At 43.6% G+C, this 17,768-nt stretch overlaps 1 protein-coding gene across 2 annotated transcripts in view; it reads right to left on the bottom strand.

Moving 5' to 3' along the window:
• LOC143152023 (uncharacterized) overlaps positions 1–17,768 on the bottom strand; it is a 486,890-nt gene that overhangs the window by 169,548 nt on the left and 299,574 nt on the right. For both annotated transcript variants that reach the window (XM_076321661.1, XM_076321663.1), the window contains exon 2: positions 4,883–5,097. In XM_076321661.1, coding sequence (XP_076177776.1) covers positions 4,883–5,097 — 215 coding nt within the window. The remainder of the gene's footprint in view (positions 1–4,882; positions 5,098–17,768) is intronic.

Raw genomic sequence — 17,768 nt, 5'->3', positions numbered from 1 at the left:
CTTTCTACGCCATTTGCGACCGAGCTATCCAAAAATTCTAGAAGATTGAATTTTTCCTAAAACAACACGAATTCCTCGCGAAACGTCAATTTATTTCGAGTCGAGGGCGAGTGAAGGGTTGCTTTAATCTTTTAGAGGCCAAAAGGGTGTCCAGGAGCGAATGGGAATGGGACATTTGCAAGATTAGAATGTCGTATTGGAAATTGAAATTTAGATCGATGCTTCGGAGTTTTGTATAAAAATAATTATTCTATCGATTAATCTGCATTGATAGATCATGGAAGAACGAATGATAATTTTTAAGAGTTTAATAGAGAAACACACGATTAATGTTTTTGGTGGATATTGACACACATTTGTATGTTTATGTTTTATGTTATTTCAAATACCGTAACGTGAAAGTAACCACCAAAATTGATAATAAATATTTGTAAATAAATTTCCCAATGCTGGAATTTTTGTAAATTACGAACAAAGTAATTTCAAGACACTTTATATTCCAAATTTGTTTAAAATCTTTTCAAAATTTGTTCATTGATCTACTTATGTGACACGCGTGTCTTAATTTGGAAAGCTCTTCGTACCTGTCAACTTCAATCGTGTAACAAAATACACAATTCAAAATTACATAATTCCATCAATTATTCATCGTTGCGAGTTCATAGTCACCGTAATCGGATTAATATAAATCAAATTCGTTGGCTTACTTTCTATCAGACAGTCTGATTATTATCATAATGAAATTACATAAATTTGAACAATTTCGTATAACAATTTTCGTTTGTAGAATTGTAATTTACGTTCAATTCTTGTAGGATACCTTTATACATTTCCTCGTCGAAAAAAAGAGAACAAGCATCGAATAACCGAACAAAGACTCGTAGCAGTCAACTTCCAATGTTAAAAAAGTCTCTAAATTTAATTTCTATTGTACGGGATAATAATTCCGAAATCGTGAAAAGTAAATATATGCACCGATCCGTGTAATAATTCCGTATTAACGTTCCCTCTATAAATAATTTTCCACCGTCCGGAGATTTGAAATTAATGCTAGCTAGAATCGCTACCTTTACGAAATACGTTCCACGTTGCAGCTAATTGTGTACGCAAACAAGCACAACTTCGCAAGTGAAACCTGGAAACCCACTTCGCGTTACTAATCGCTATTGCGTAAAGCAACCCGCAAATTACTCCACCCGCTGACGAAAACCGTTGCAATCCTCCGAGCAGAACAGACGGGGAACGTCGTTCCAGAGGATCGGAGCGCAGTCTGCTGCAACGACCGGCCTGCCTGGTATCTTCACGGCTGGAGAATGGGTCGAGCGAGCGTGAAAAAAAAATTTTTTTTTCCCCTCATAGCCTGGTTAGGTAGGATTCACGGGTCGGCTGGGGGCGAAGCGACTGGAAACGCGGTAAACAACCGCGATTCTCGTTTTATTTCAACCGCGAACGAAACGCGGAAGGAAAACCCGACGGCTGGGATCTCGAGAGCCGAGTGCGCGCGAAACGTTGCTCTTTTTCGGTCGAAATTCAGTGGCAATTGCGAGTCTCGTCTCGTCTCGTCTCTGGCACGCAAGTGAAACGCGATGGAAACCGAACGAGCGGACAGAAGAGGCGCAAGAAGGAGATGGCCGCCATTTAAAACCCACCTTCGAAAGATAGCGGCAACTGACCTGGAAACGACACTCAGGTATTTCGCCGAGCGTGGGTACCGGCGAACTTGTTCGACGAAGGAAACGCGGCTCGAAACGGGGCTCGTGTGTGCCGTAACCGAGAAATATAACGGCCCTACGAACGATACAGGACGGACCAAATTCACGGTTCGATCGAACGGAGATTCTTCGTATGAAAATTAATCGAAAATCTGGAATAGGATTTTTCTCTACCAGGCGTCGTTCTCGAGGAAATCGGTTTCGAAAATCCGTCGGGGCACGCGCGCGATGGAACACGACTCGGTTAACGCGCCATGGTTACGTCTCGAGGGAACTCAGGGAATTCGGAAGTGAAATTCCGGAAAATTTGGAAACATCGCGCGGAAGTAGAGTGCCTTGCGAGTGACGCAAAACTACGTCTCGTTGGTGCTATAATACGATTCGATGGGGTAAAATTTCTTCCTCGAAGAAAACGCGGATTTTGCATTCCGGTGCAGTAACTGTTGAACGGTGAGAGATCACGGAAAGAAGTTCAGGAGTTGCAAACATAAGGCGTAATACTAGGTTATTCGATCAATTTTATCGTTCGAGTGTCCCGTTTAACTCGACCATCATAAATATCGAGATGTCGTCGATCATCTCTAAAACGGGATTACATATGTTCAATATTGTGGTCTTTGATATTTTTTTCTATTGCCAAAAATAAAGTATTTTGATGGTCAAATTAGGTGGGTATTAAATATTAGAAGGTCAACTATTTGTACCTTTCATCATAAAATTATACGCGGAAAGAAAATATATGCGTGTATTCATCGTCTGATGAAAACCTGTAAAGGGTAGTAACGTTTCAATTTTCATTAAAAAAATCTCTGATGCAAATAGAGTCGTTAAATTTCGTTTATATATTACAGTAGATTACAAGCTTGCAAAAAAATACACGTGATTGTCCAGGGATTGAATTTATAAGAAGTGAATATACAACGACTGGTATATTTTGAATATTGTCTATACTGAATTTAATGACAATTAGGGCGTAAGAAGAATTCGGAAATTCAACTAGGGAGTTCGAATTTGCAAATATAGGGGAAAAGAAAGATCGAAAATGTCATCGAAGTGCAACGTACACGAGACTCTAAAGCTCGATACGGAATCTCGGCGGTGAAAGGGTCTCGGTTGAAATCTTTTTGAGGGGCGTTCCCAGTGCGAGAGCTTACAAACCTAAGCAGAGGTTACGAGGGTTGAACCGTACAAGGGTTAACCCAGCGGAGTGGATCCGATTTACGATTCCTTACGGTTCAGTACTTCCTTCAAGGAAGAGGTTGGGGCGCCAGGGCAATCGTCTGCGTCTTTCTTCTGGATTAGAAATCAGAATTTCGTGAGAAGCCAATAAATATCAAAAAGCAAATAAATTCTCAGAACAGTTTGGGAGGTTGAAACATCAACGTAATTAGAGTACTCTGGATACAATGCCTCAAGATGATACATTATTAAGTTAATTGTTTGCAGAGCTTTGAAAGTATTTCAGAAAAATATTTTTAACAATTTTTCAGCTTTAAACAAATTATGTACAGAATATCTTCCTTGATGTTACTAATCTGCATATCTTACTTATACTTTGTTAGAGAGGAATTTTTACCATTGGAAATATGTGGTTTCAATTAGATGGTACGAGATAGAGAGAGAGAGAGAGATGTTTCATTATTATATCTTGTTGATGAAAATTCTAATACAACACTTGTATTAATTGTTACATAGAATATAATGTTTTTTTATTCAGCGTGTAGTATAAAAGTATCATTTAATTCACCAAAGAGTGAAAAAATATTCAGAAAGTATTAGATAGATTAGCTTTTGTATAGATTACAATTCTCCATGTTTGATAAAACCGAAAATGAATTATATATTTCCAATGTCGTACGAAAATTGGCTTATACATATTTGCAAAAACTTCATGGATAAGATTACCTTCGGTTAGTAAAATCTTGATATCCCTATTTAGAACCGTATTCCGCTTCTCCATTAAATATTTTATCTTCCATTTGTATAACTTCTTCTTTTTGGATCGAAAATATTCTTTAAACACTATTGTAGTGGATTCAAGTCTTTCTTTGTATAATTTTGATTTTAAATTCAAGCTAAATTTATCATTTTTAGTGACGTAGATATCGAGAAACTTTTTTTCATTTTTCGTAGAGAAAAGTTTGTGTATTTGTGTTCATCCAACGAAGAATTAAATTTACCGGATGCATTTATATTACTGTTATATTGCGAACTAAGAATCTAGATTATATTTGATGAAAGATTAATTGATAATTTTACGACGAGAATGCAGCGTTTAAGTACCATTTAAGGTTGGTAAATTTGAGTGTTAATTAACAAGTTACAGGGAGTAATAACGCAGGGAAACTGATGTGCGAAGCTTCGGGACGTTGAAAATTGTACCTCGATTAAAGTTTAGACGATACTTTTACATAAAGTTTCCGCAACAACGTGTGTTCAGGTTAATATCGACTTATCTGGGTCATTCTATCAGGGTAATAACAATCATCTACTTGCAGTGTATGGTAGGAGAGGATACTAAAGCTGGTTTTACTCCTTGTAAGTTTGATAATATACAGTGAACAATTTAACGATATTAAATCATAAATGCGAAGAAGTAACAAGTAGAGAAATTTAATAAGAATTATGCGGTACTGAAAGGTACGAGTACGGAAATATTTTATGAGAGAAACGTTACAGAAACTAGTATTATAATTATCCCAAATTAGTGTTATTTAACAACCAGCGACTTGAATTTCTATCTGCTTTCATTTCCGAGAAAAATAGCAATTTTACTCTACTGTTATACACAAAAATATTGAGACACTTTGCTGCATTGAACAATTTTGAAATCTCTGAATTAAGACATTAGACAAAAATAGTTACCTTTTACAGCTTTTTAATTTTCCTGATACACACTGGTTACTCGTAAAAATATTAAAAAATGTTTGAGATAAATTTTAAAGGGAATTAAATTCTGCATAAAAAAGTTCAATAAACTTTTCCCGTATCTTTGATCGAAAAGAAGATATACTCGAACATTGTGTACAACGAATTCGTTTCGTTGAAAAGTATCTCGACGTGTCTCTGTTCGTTTTTCTTATCCTTTTTAACTTTCGCGAATTTTTCACGGGCCTGTTCTACGTGGCGAAGTAATTGATTCGATAAAGAGATGCTTTCTTGACACATACATGCGGCGATGGCGGCCAGGCACACGTGCGATTCAGTTTGTCTCTGGCAAGCGACGTTGGATCGTAGGAGCTACATCTGCCAGTGCCATTCGCCCCGACCCTGCCATATTGAGCTAGAGCGACGGAGATGAACGTGCCAGGTGGACACTTCAGCGACATTGAGTCTTCGTCGCAGGCTGCGCGCTGATAGGTCTTCAGGGTGCCTGATAACAAGGCTGCAATATTAATATCGCGATCGACGAATGTAATATCGTATCGGGACGAGGGATCGATCGACAATAAATACAATTCCACCGGGGAAACGAACTCGTTAAGAAATTCGTCGCGCCAACGAACACGAACAAATGATATAAACGTAAAATTCGTTTACAATAAATCGTGTTCCGTGCGCAATAGTGAATGAAAACGATCGAATTAAACGCGAATAAAAATAATATACACGGAAAATTGATTCGGGACGATAAAAAACAATGTTCAACCAGACGTAAAGAATCACAAAGAGATCAAAGGTGAAGATAATACAAGAGACGTTCGATAGACAGCCGAATCGATATTCGAGGGAGACAGTCGCCGTAAAATGGAACGAATCCAATCAGTGAAAAAATCATACGGTTGTAATAATTCGAAATACGAGTATTGAGTGATAACGAGCATCGTTTCGGTGAAAGAAAAATGAAACATGAAATATTACGAGAGGCGGAAACGAGGGAATCGATCGAAATAGCCCGAAGGTGAAACGTGAAAGAAGAAATGAAAAACGGGGGAACGATATTTAAAATTGTTAAATTAAAAATTGGAAGAAATGCACGAGGAATTGAAGAAAAATAGAACCGGTTCGGATATCAAATGTTGACCGAGTACAATGACAAACGCGTGACCATCCGACCATCCACCGACACACACGCGCATACGCGAAGGATGTAAAAGCGACAGAGAGGAGTCGCAATAAAAGCGATTGAAAAGAAACGCGTACGAAAGTCGAAAAGGGCGCGAATTCACAGGAACGACCGGAAGGAAGGAAGGAAGGAAGCACGAGAGCGTAGGGATCGATCGATGACCCGTAACGGTGTCACCGCAATGGTGATCAGTACGGAGGGATTCGCGGTAATTAACGAGTGGAGCAATCGAGGATCGGTCGAGCGGAGGTGTATCGATGACACCCGCGAAAGCGACGCCGTCGTTTCGTTTACACGCGGAATACACAGATGGGGACGGCGAGCGAACACCGGGGCCACATTTGCGAAATTCGATGGCGAGTTTGCACGCGGAACCGCAGACGTTGCGGCGTTTCGTTTGGAATATCGAGGGAACGGCGATCCAGGTCGGTAAGAACGGAACCGATGGAACGCGGTCACGATGTTTAATTACGATTCCACGTCGCGACGCAGTTAACGTTTCCCGAGTCGTGGCAATTTTCAATCATTTGTTTCATATTTTTCGCGTTACGGGAAAAAATTGAGGGAAGAGAGTTACGGAACGAGAGTGGAACGTGAAAAATATTAAGAAGAACAAGACAGTTCGAGAGTGTTTACAACGATTAATATACGATTCGATGATATCGAGGAAGGTCGAGGGAAGAATGTTACGGAACGAGAGTGGTACGTGAAAAATATTAACAAGAACAAGACACACAAGACAGTTCGAGAGTGTTTACATCGATTAATACACGGATTCGACGATATCGAGGAAGGTCGAGGGAAGAAAGTTACGGAACGAGAGTGGTACGTGAAAAATATTAACAAGAACAAGACAGTTCGAGAGTGTTTACAACGATTAATACACGGATTCGACGATATCCAAGGAAGAATGTTACGGAACGAATGTTATCGAACGTGGAAAATATCAACGGAAACAATGGTTCGGGTGTATTTAGAGTGATTTATATTTTCGACGATATCGTCGAAGATTTACGAACGTAGAAAGTATTATTAAAATAATGGTACGGGAGCAGTGAATTTATATTTTTGGCAATAATGACGAAAGTCGATGCACAAAAGTTACAAAGTCGGTATAATACGTGGAAAGTATTGGTAACGATTGTCCCGAAGGAGATTTATGTAATGGATGGTATCGATGTGTAGAATTGAATTCGAAGTGAGAAAAAATGGTACCGATGCAAAGTGATAATGTCAAAGATGGAAAGTTTCGGAAGTAGTGACGAAGTAACAAGAAATAACAGTTGGGAAGGTAATGTGGGAATGGTAATGGCACGAATTGGTAATTATGGAAAGCATCGCAGTAACGAGAGTGGTAAAGGGATAAAAATGATAATGACGATGAAAAGCAATACGTAGGGTGCAGTAAGAATGAAAAGCACGATACAAATGATAATAAATAAAATAATTATGGTACAGTAGAGGAACAGTAGCGAATGCCAAGTACAGTGCAATTAAAAGCGTTCAAAGGATACGTAACGAGCCCAATTAAGTCATTGACCCAACAAGGTGAACAACAAAACGTTGGCGCACCATTGTGGTCACCAGTAGCATGGTTTGTTAGCATGGCAGCGTGGTCACCATCACCGTGATTTATTAACGTGTCATTGTTGTCACCGTCACCACGATGTACCAGACATTGTGGTCACCATCGTCGCGACACATCGTCGCGTTATCGTGGTCACCATCACCAGAGTTAATCAGCGTGTCGTTGTTACCATGTGGATTGTTGGGTATCGTTGTTGCGATCGTCGTCATTGCCACCACCAAAATCGTCGATAACGGCCAATGAGAAAGCGTTGCCCGAGAGGAAAACATGAAAAAGAAAGAAGAAAAAACTTCTGTTAGAGAGAGAAACCAGTCAGAGATACGTAATGCGTTAGAGGTGTGCGTCGTAAATGTTTACGTCTCAATTATACGCTACGCTTATAATTAGAATAACGAAGGTGGTCGATATAAATATAATTTAAGCGGTTATATATTCAAGGGTTTCGAATCTATTATAGTTCTCGATTCTATCGGTGATGATGTTCATCTGAGAAATATGAAAAGAAGTAGTGTAAGAAGAACCAGTCGCTTATAAATACGAATTACCCATATGAAGAAATAGCTTAATATTGGAAATAATTAAAAAGAGAAGATGAATAATAGAAACATTAATGTTGCGAAGTAAAAATTTCGATGTGAAGAGAAAATTGAGATTATGGAGGTTAAAATGCAAATGTTGGTCGTAAATGTAATTAACGAGAAACGTGATCTCTTCTTGTCTGTTGCAAATGCACATAATGGTTGTTAACGGTTTATTATAAAAGAGAAGAAAAAATAAGTGTCTTATGAATCGATGTAAGGAACGGCAATGTATCACTAAAATTGATGTTAAATATTTTATGTTTATACATAGACGTAATAATGACGTTCAATTGTGTTAATGATATTAATATTCCTAAATAACTGGTTCTTTTTCCATTACTCCTTTTTGTACCCCTTTGTATTAACATTTTTAGAATAAGAGAATTTAAAGTATTCTCATCATTCTGTCTATATTTAAGAGTACCTATAATTAGGTTTAGATATTACTAATATTTTTCAATTTCTCGTAAAGTTTATCCATGATCTCTATAGTCAAAGATGAATTTTCACATATATTAAACGCAATTAATTCGATTTAATAATGAAAAGTAAGTTAAAAATTTCGATAAAAATAATTAAACTCCTTATTACTAAAAAGAAACTATACTAATTTTGAAACATAGGCGACAGAAGTGGTTTATCATTCTTTATTATAATTATTTCATTGCATATGTCCTGTCATCTTGTATAAAATAATGGTGTGTTTTTTGTTCTCGTTCGCACGCCTAATAATTGCCAACGTGACTTCAAGTATGCGAAGCCATGGATGTAACTCCGCCTTAAACTCAAATCTTCCCTACAGCTAGAAAAATAAAACTTTCTTGGTCTTTCTGTTTCTTGAACCCGTAACTTGTCACAAAAATATAATATTTCACCGAGGGCCGTTCCCACTTAAAGAAAGCTAAAGTTACTCGCTAATACAATACCTTCAAACTCGCGCGAGAACAATAGACGGTGTCTCTTCGAATAAATCTACACTTAAATAAAAAAACTCGCTAATACGAATGATAGAAATCAACCTCATTAATTACCAAAGATTCTCAATTGAAGGTATCTTCGATGGAGGATCGAAGAAAGATCAATAAGTACACCAGGATTAAGAATATATCCAACCTATTAACACCAGCTGTCTCCGAACACGTTATTAATTACCAATTTAATCGTAAATAAATTCACTCTTCGCTGAATTTCCCGGAGACAGTTCCAATTTCGTGCCGATATAATTCGGGTTCGATCGAATCGTAAAAATTAATTAAAAGCTTCGCGGGGATCGCGCCCTGACCGAAATTAAATCGGGAATTCTTGAGACGACAATAACGTTAATTTTAATCGACTAACGGGAGATAAGGACGCCGTGAAATTTTCCGATCACTGGTCGGATCACTCTCGGACCACATGAAAGGGAGGAGAGAGGCGCATGAAATTTCCAGGGTTTTCGAGCATGTGGGACGATCCGTTGGATCGAGGTCGAAGTAGCGAAGTCGATAATTCACCCGACCAGACAAATGCTCTTGAAGGAACATCTGCCCGACGCCGGGATCGTTTCGATTCCCTTGCTCCGCCTCGCACTTTCGCGAAACGTTGGCAAAGCCACGGTAGAACGTACCTTCGAGGTGGCTGCTATTCGTTCCCATTGGAAAAGTTCGTGTCGTTTATGCGGGAGAAAAGTAAATTTTGTTGTCGTCTCGGCTTAATTACACGGTCGTTGAAATTAATTAAGGGACCGACATCTTTGACGCTTTATACAAATGCGATGGAAACGGGGAAACGGAGAAGTAAGATCTGAAAGGAAGATAACAACGGAATCGTACGAAATGGAGCACGGTGAGCGGAAACACTGACAATTGTATAAACACAGCTAGCACTTCCCTTTCTGCGTTTAACGAGCACTGTTCGTCTATACAAGTGACGGGTTTATAATTTGTTTCTCCATTTAGAAATGGTGAAAAGGTACCGAGTCACAGGAAACGAATTTCTTTTCAATACATTTTAAAAAGGGATTGGTCTTCAGAGCATTTCTTTTCCAAAGTGCTCCATTGATGGTCGGTACAATTTGTTCCTTTCTCCGTTAACACGAAAAGTAAATGCGACTTTCTGTTTTTATTAACGGAGGTTAAAAAAGTGTATGAAAAGATTTTTCTCGATGTTTTTGCTTCAAGAGGAAGATAAAATTTTATCAATGTGGAATTTCCAATACCATCCTAAGATGATCAAAAATCGTCTCTGGTAGCCGTGTGCATGCATGTGTATGTGCACGTGTGTAGTTGCTCGTGGTAGATCTCGAGGATCTTTCGAGCATTGAATGTGTTTGCACGATGGGTGCCGACTATAGATGACTCGAAGGACCACCTTCCCGTTGGAAGGACTAACTGTTGTTGATCGTTGTCCACTAGGCTGGACCGATGGAGGTTGTAATGCCGCCTTCGAGGTCTCCGCCGCTTGCTGCTCTCACGTCCAGGGGGGTGTTGAGCGTTGTCCTCACACACGGCGCCTCACTGGATGCACAAGTCGGCTGCCGAACTTCCTCGAAGGTCCAAGATTCCGTGGAGGCTCGAGGGATTGCTGGTAATTCCCTCGAGGAGTGCAAGTTCTTTGTGGGAACTAACGCCGGAAGCTTCACACGTCAATCCGTGCGTTCAGGCCAAAACTCTAACCGTGATCTCTTAGCTGTACTCTGTACGCCTTGGTTGTAAGCCCTTGGCGATACTCTGTACACTCTAGTCGTCGACCCTTGGTTCTATTGTCTTGGTGGTATTCTGTGCAACTGATCTAAGATTTCTCGGGTCAGTGCAAACGTCGCCTCGGTTCGCCCTACTCCCTTGAATTAAGGGTGGGTGGCGACGAATGCCTGACCAATTACGACGGGTCCTAGTCCCGCCGAATCTAGGACATGCCCATCGCTATGGGGCTTAGGTGGGGGCGTCGCGACGTAGACAGGGTGTCCAAACCCCCGCAGGCCTGGGCTAAATTTTCCAGCATCTTGAATGATGCAACAAACGGCGCTAGGGCCTCGCGTGCCAGGCGATGCGGAGGGTCCCTGTCTAAGTGCCTGCAGTGGTTTATGACGGGAAATAGCTATCACTTGCTCCGTGCCTCGAGTCGAACAACAAATAAACTGACCTTCGGTGACAGGCCCGTGCCGTAGCCATGTGGACAATTTCTCTAACAAACTCGAAGCACGGTCCCGCCATAAACCGCAGCTGCAAGCCTCTACATACCGCCCACCTTGAACTACTCGAGTTCAACTAAATCAAAGTAACCTAATGCGACTTATGCTATATCGCCTATTGGTTATTGTTGCTAAACGACTAAAATACAGTTTTTAAACACACGCATCGCGATCAATTGACTGCGCATGCTCTTCTTCGCTTGACTGCGACTGAAGTCTCTTCTTCACTTGACTGCGACAGAAGTCTCTTCTTCACTTGACTGCGACAGAAGTCTCTTCTTCACTTGACTGCGACAGAAGTCTCTTCTTCACTTGACTGCGACAGAAGTCTCTTCTTCACTTGACTGCGACAGAAGTCTCTTCTTCCTGCGCCCTAGGCAGCACGCAAATCCTCGTGAGTGGTCTCGTCAATGATCCACTGGCCGTCCGAGGAGAGACCACTCGCGTGACGCCATCCTGACCGGGTTGCAGCTCCGAGCTGCGCCTCAGAGCACACTTCCTTGGAGGCAGGTTGTCTTCCTTGATCGGGAACCCTCGTCCCGACCCTCGGGTGACTGCGTGTTCCAAGCCGCCATTTCTGCCGCTGCTGTAGTCCATTTAAATATTCCTGCTGCCATCGCTTCCAAAGATGGCGGAGCCTTGCTGCAACAGCTGAAATCTATTTAACCGATTAGGCCGAACACGCGTCATATCAACCTCGGCCAACGCCGTCAGTGCCTCTCCACTCAAGAAGTGCCCGGGAGTCAAAGGATGCAAGTCCGACGGCTCGGGTGATAAAGGATGGGGTTAAGACATGCTTCAACCTGCGTGAGAATCGTGCATAATTCCTCAACGGTCAGTCTGTGGTTGCCCAGTCCTTATGCGCGCGAGACGTCAACAATAAACCCAGGTGCGTCGCCTTGGCAGCAAATCATATAAATAGGCACAGGTAGGCCTTTCTCGAGGTGCGGAAACGTCCGCGGTCAATGATCAGAAAGGGTCCGGTATCGCCTACACCGCAGGTAGCGAAAACACGAACCGGAGTCACCCGTGCGGCAGGCCGAATCCCCATTTGAGACTGTTCGCTGCTGGGATTTGCCCTTGAAGCACGTGACACAATCGCGCAACCCTTTGAGTTGCGCGTCTAACGAATGTAAGCCAGTGTTTTTCTGTGGGGGACGCGAGGGTCTGTTACCATCCGGGCAACAGTCGCACAGGCTCGCGTCGAATCAACAAGCTAATTGTTTTTAGAAGAGTTATCCGCGACCTCGCGCATACCATTCGAGAGGCCCACGTCTTTGTTGCGTTCCCGAACGCGGGCAGATGGCCGCTCCGTATGCCTGTTCCGAAACGTCGGAGGACCCGCGCAACTCGGCGCCCAGGCTGGGAGGCGGCACACGCCGCAGGACACGCAACGCAGAGATTTCCCGTATCTCATCTCGGAAACGGTTCGCCTTTGCAGATTCACAAATCGTCGTTCTGCCTGAGCGCGAGACCCACCGAGTTCCTCGATTCGTTTATTGCGTGGTATCGCGGCCACGAACCGGCCGTTTCTATTGCGCGTCGCGTTCCCCTTAAAACGTTTCTTGGTGCGACCACTGTCGCTCGCGCGCCCGCCGTTGTCGAACTTCTTTACCTTCCCGGAACGCGAAACCGCTGCCTCTAATTTCGCAGTGGTGCTTGCGTGCAATCCGGAAGCAAGCTTGACTTTACCTTTCGAAACGGGCCACTGTAGGCTCCCACCTAGTACCCACCCGAGTCGTGTCTTTTGCCACAGAAGGTGGCTGGTTCCCACCCTTATCTGTCCGACACACAGGAGCTCCCAGAATAGGCCAGCGCCTATAAGTAGATCTACGTTCCCCGGGACTCCGAACTCTGGGTCAGCGGGCTTTATTCCGTAGGGTGTGGGAATGTTTGCCTTTTCCAACGGCATGTTGGGTAGCCTATCCGTGATTGATTTTATTACTAGGCACTCCAGGTTTGCCTTGAAGTTTCTACTACTGGATTCCATTTTTACCTGGGTAGTAGACCGGACGGTGCCTTTGACGCGCCCCAACGCGCCTACCATATATTCGAATGCCTGACACGGCAGGCCGGCCCGCTCACAAAATTCCCTACTCACGAAATTTGCTTGCGAACCCGAATCTAACAAAGCGCGACATTTGTACCTGTTCCCTCCTTTCCCTATGACGACGACGACCGCCGTGGAAAGGACGGTGTACTGGGTCCTCGGTTGTGCCGCGCTTGAGCTGTGAAATGACACGGTGGGAGGATCCGATTCTACCTCGCGTTCCTCGGGATCCGACTCCTCCTTATGTAATAAGGTGTGGTGCTTCTTATCACACTTTAGGCACGTTCTTCGTGTGCACGTTTTGACTCCATGACCGGGAGCCAAACAGTTGTAACACACTCGCGCCTGTTTTGCTACTGCATGCCGTTCAGAAACGGGCATGGCTTTCCACTTTAAACAATCGTTCAAGAAATGATCACCAGTGCACACTACGCATTTTCTAGCCTTACTAGCGACGTGCGACACTGGGGAGAACGTTCTATCCACTACTTCACGCGATTTCCTAATTACTGTCTTCGCGCTCGGTAAGGAACTTGGAACGTTGCTCGCATCCTTACGAAGAAGGTATTGAGATCGTTGCTCAATGAATCCGACGAACTCGTGAAACGTGGGCAGCGTCTTCGAACCCATGGCTCGCCTCTCCCATTCATCACGGGAATCTACATCTAACCTTTTCGCGAGTGCCGCATTAACAACAGCATCAAGGTGGCCCGCGGGCTCCAACAGTGACCCGAGAGCACGCATGTTGTTAACTGCCCTATCCGCGAACTCACTGAGTGATTTACCATCCTGTCGCCTAGTCGGTTCGATCTCTAGGAGGGACTGAATATGATGGTTCACTAATAGCCTAGGGTCGTCGTATTTTTCCCTAAGCCGCGCCCAAGCTAATTCATAATTGGCTGCTGACACGCTAAATGACTCAATTGCTCGTGCCGCAGCACCCGATAACGAAGTCGTCAGGTAGTTGAAACGGTCGATAGCGGACAACTTGTCCGAATTGTGGACTAAGGAGAGAAAAGTGTCCCGAAACCGAATCCATTGCCCACAATCTCCGGTAAAGATTGGCAATTGTACGACAGGTAACTGCGCCGCCGTATGAAGATCGGACGGTACCTGTCTGCCGGCGGTGGCCGACGCCGTGCTAGGCGCCGCTTGACCGCGAACCTCTATTATTCGTTTTTCGGCGACGACCATAATACTGTAGTATTTCTCCTCAAACTGCTCGCGCTCGTCTACCTGTGCTTCCGCTTGCGGGGTGTCTATTACGGCCATGTCTATTTGCCCTTGAATAGATTCAAATTTCTCGATAAGGGATTGACCCGACTGAACGCGTTTTTCGAAAACGGCTAAATTTTCGCGGACGTCTGCTGACTCGACAAATTTTCCGAAACTGGTCAACCTAGACTTCACAAGCCTTCGTTCGAGAACGAGCGATTTTACTGACTCCATCTTTACACGATCAACACACAGATTGAAAACAATAAGTGACTCACGGACAAGAGGAGTGGATTGGCGGCTTCAGGCGGCTTCCGTAGACCGTCCTGCAGAATACTCGTTGTTCGTGCTGTCCGGATCCTAGGGCTGATGCCGTCCTGGATGCTGCCCCCTTCGGTTGTCTCCTCGTCGCTGTGGTCCAAGTTTTGGGTGTAGCAACCCTCGATGATGCCCGTCGCTTGCTGCCTTCACGTCCAGGGGGGTGGTGAGCGTTGTCCTCACGCACAGCGCCTTACTGGATGTACAAGCCGACGTGCACGTTGCACGGAGCCCAAAATGCTTCGTGACTGTAGATTCCAGCCGACTGTCCGACTCGTACGGACACAGTGGCTGCTTTCTGGCTGGTCCTCTCTGAAGGACCGATGTTGCTGGATGATCCGGCTCGACACCAGAATGTAGCTGGATTATCCAGCTCGTGGGACCATAGGTCGCTGGTTCAGATCCGGCTCGAAGGACCAAAATGTAGTTGCTCGTGGTAGATCTCGAGGATCTTTCGAGCATTGAATGTGTTTGCACGATGGGTGCCGACTATAGATGACTCGAAGGACCACCTTCCCGTTGGAAGGACTAACTGTTGTTGATCGTTGTCCACTAGGCTGGACCGATGGAGGTTGTAATGCCGCCTTCGAGGTCTCCGCCGCTTGCTGCTCTCACGTCCAGGGGGGTGTTGAGCGTTGTCCTCACACACGGCGCCTCACTGGATGCACAAGTCGGCTGCCGAACTTCCTCGAAGGTCCAAGATTCCGTGGAGGCTCGAGGGATTGCTGGTAATTCCCTCGAGGAGTGCAAGTTCTTTGTGGGAACTAACGCCGGAAGCTTCACACGTCAATCCGTGCGTTCAGGCCAAAACTCTAACCGTGATCTCTTAGCTGTACTCTGTACGCCTTGGTTGTAAGCCCTTGGCGATACTCTGTACACTCTAGTCGTCGACCCTTGGTTCTATTGTCTTGGTGGTATTCTGTGCAACTGATCTAAGATTTCTCGGGTCAGTGCAAACGTCGCCTCGGTTCGCCCTACTCCCTTGAATTAAGGGTGGGTGGCGACGAATGCCTGACCAATTACGACGGGTCCTAGTCCCGCCGAATTTAGGACATGCCCATCGCTATGGGGCTTAGGTGGGGGCGTCGCGACGTAGACAGGGTGTCCAAACCCCCGCAGGCCTGGGCTAAATTTTCCAGCATCTTGAATGATGCAACAAACGGCGCTAGGGCCTCGCGTGCCAGGCGATGCGGAGGGTCCCTGTCTAAGTGCCTGCAGTGGTTTATGACGGGAAATAGCTATCACTTGCTCCGTGCCTCGAGTCGAACAACAAATAAACTGACCTTCGGTGACAGGCCCGTGCCGTAGCCATGTGGACAATTTCTCTAACAAACTCGAAGCACGGTCCCGCCATAAACCGCAGCTGCAAGCCTCTACAACGTGTATATATAGAATGTCTTTCTAGAATCTTCCAGAAGATTCTCTTCTACGGATACGTGATGCTTATTAAACAAAATAAGGGTTTGTTTGTTACCATGACGAACTACGATTCGCGGTTAGTCTGAAAGATGATCTCGTAAAGAACGCACACAAAGATGTAATAGATTGTACACCTATTAACTGTAAATTCAACATTGGTACAATTTTTATCGAACGACAAAACTTATTCAGCAACCTAGCACCTTCCTGAATACTAATAAAGTTTGATTTATCGATAAAATAGAAACACCGAGCTATTATTTAATCGCGCCCGTAACCCAAAATTCCAATAATCGATAAGAGAACTCTATTTATTTGATACGTGTACTCTGTTGTTTTCAAGTCACTGAACGCTTGTTAAATATACTCGTGGTGGAAGAATCGATTCAACGTCGCGCGATAGCGTGAATCACGAATCGAAATCAAAGTTATCGATACTTTGTATTATACGGGAAATGTACGTTGAAAGGGGAATCGAGAATGTTTGAAAAGCACAATTTTTCTCTGTTCGTTTCCTTTGTTTCGATAATGGAAGATAATTTACGAACGCAACCAAATTGGGACAATATCATTACATTGCTCGGCGTTGCCAGAGTCGAAAGCCAACGAATTACAATTCAACGGGGTTTCCGGCGTTCCGTTATTTTTTAATACGTGTTATAAAACGCGTAACCATTGTCCCGGGATTACCAGCGCGTAATTACGCGCGGCGCGATCGTACATCCCGAAAGCTCACGACAGCGGTTTTTTGTTCCGGCGCTCGTGAACGTTTCAATTCTTCCTGCCCCTTCGCCGCCCGTTTCAGTGGCGGGGTAACGCCTTTATGAGGCCATTTCTCAAACTTGCAATATCGCGGCGCTCGTTCTTCCGTCTCATTAACTCCACGCGCTCTTTACAAGTGCGCCGGGATAAGATCGCCCGCGAAGAAGATACGTGCATATTCACGAAGAGCAAAACACGATAAAACCACTTTACGTCGCGATCCCTCGTCTGTCACACAATGGAAAGAAATCCTCGAACGTGGCCGAATGTGCGAAAGATTCTTGAAACGAATCATTTCTGGAAGAACTTCTACGCAAATCGAATAAAATGAACACAACGAATGCAAACTTAAACAAGCCTGATGTTTGAATTACGTTTGAATTACGAAAGAAATCCTCGAACGTAGCCGAATGTACGAAAGCTTCTTGAAACGAATCATTTCTGGAAGAACTTCTACGCAAATCGAATAAAATAAACACGACGAATGCAAACTTAAACAAGCCTGATGTTTGAATTACGTTTGAATTACGAAAGAAATCCTCGAACGTAGCCGAATGTGCGAAAGATTCTTGAAACGAATCATTTCTGGAAGAACTTCTACGCAAGTCGAATAAAATAAATACGACGAATGCAAACTTAAACAAGCGTGATGTTTGAATTACGTTTGAATTATGAAAGAAATCCTCGAACGTAGCCGAATGTGCGAAAGATTCTTGAAACGAATCATTTCTGGAAGAACTTCTACGCAAATCGAATAAAATGAACACGACGAATGCAAACTTAAACAAGCCTGATGTTTGAATTACGTTTGAATTACGAAAGAAATCCTCGAACGTAGCCGAATGTGCGAAAGATTCTTGAAACGAATCATTTTTGGAAGAACTTCTA

This window comes from Ptiloglossa arizonensis, chromosome 10 (assembly GCF_051014685.1).
Source record: "Ptiloglossa arizonensis isolate GNS036 chromosome 10, iyPtiAriz1_principal, whole genome shotgun sequence".
In the NCBI taxonomy this organism is placed as follows: domain Eukaryota; kingdom Metazoa; phylum Arthropoda; class Insecta; order Hymenoptera; family Colletidae; genus Ptiloglossa; species Ptiloglossa arizonensis.
The sequence above is the reverse complement of the archived record's forward strand: the minus strand, read 5'-3'. Positions and strand labels throughout refer to the sequence as shown.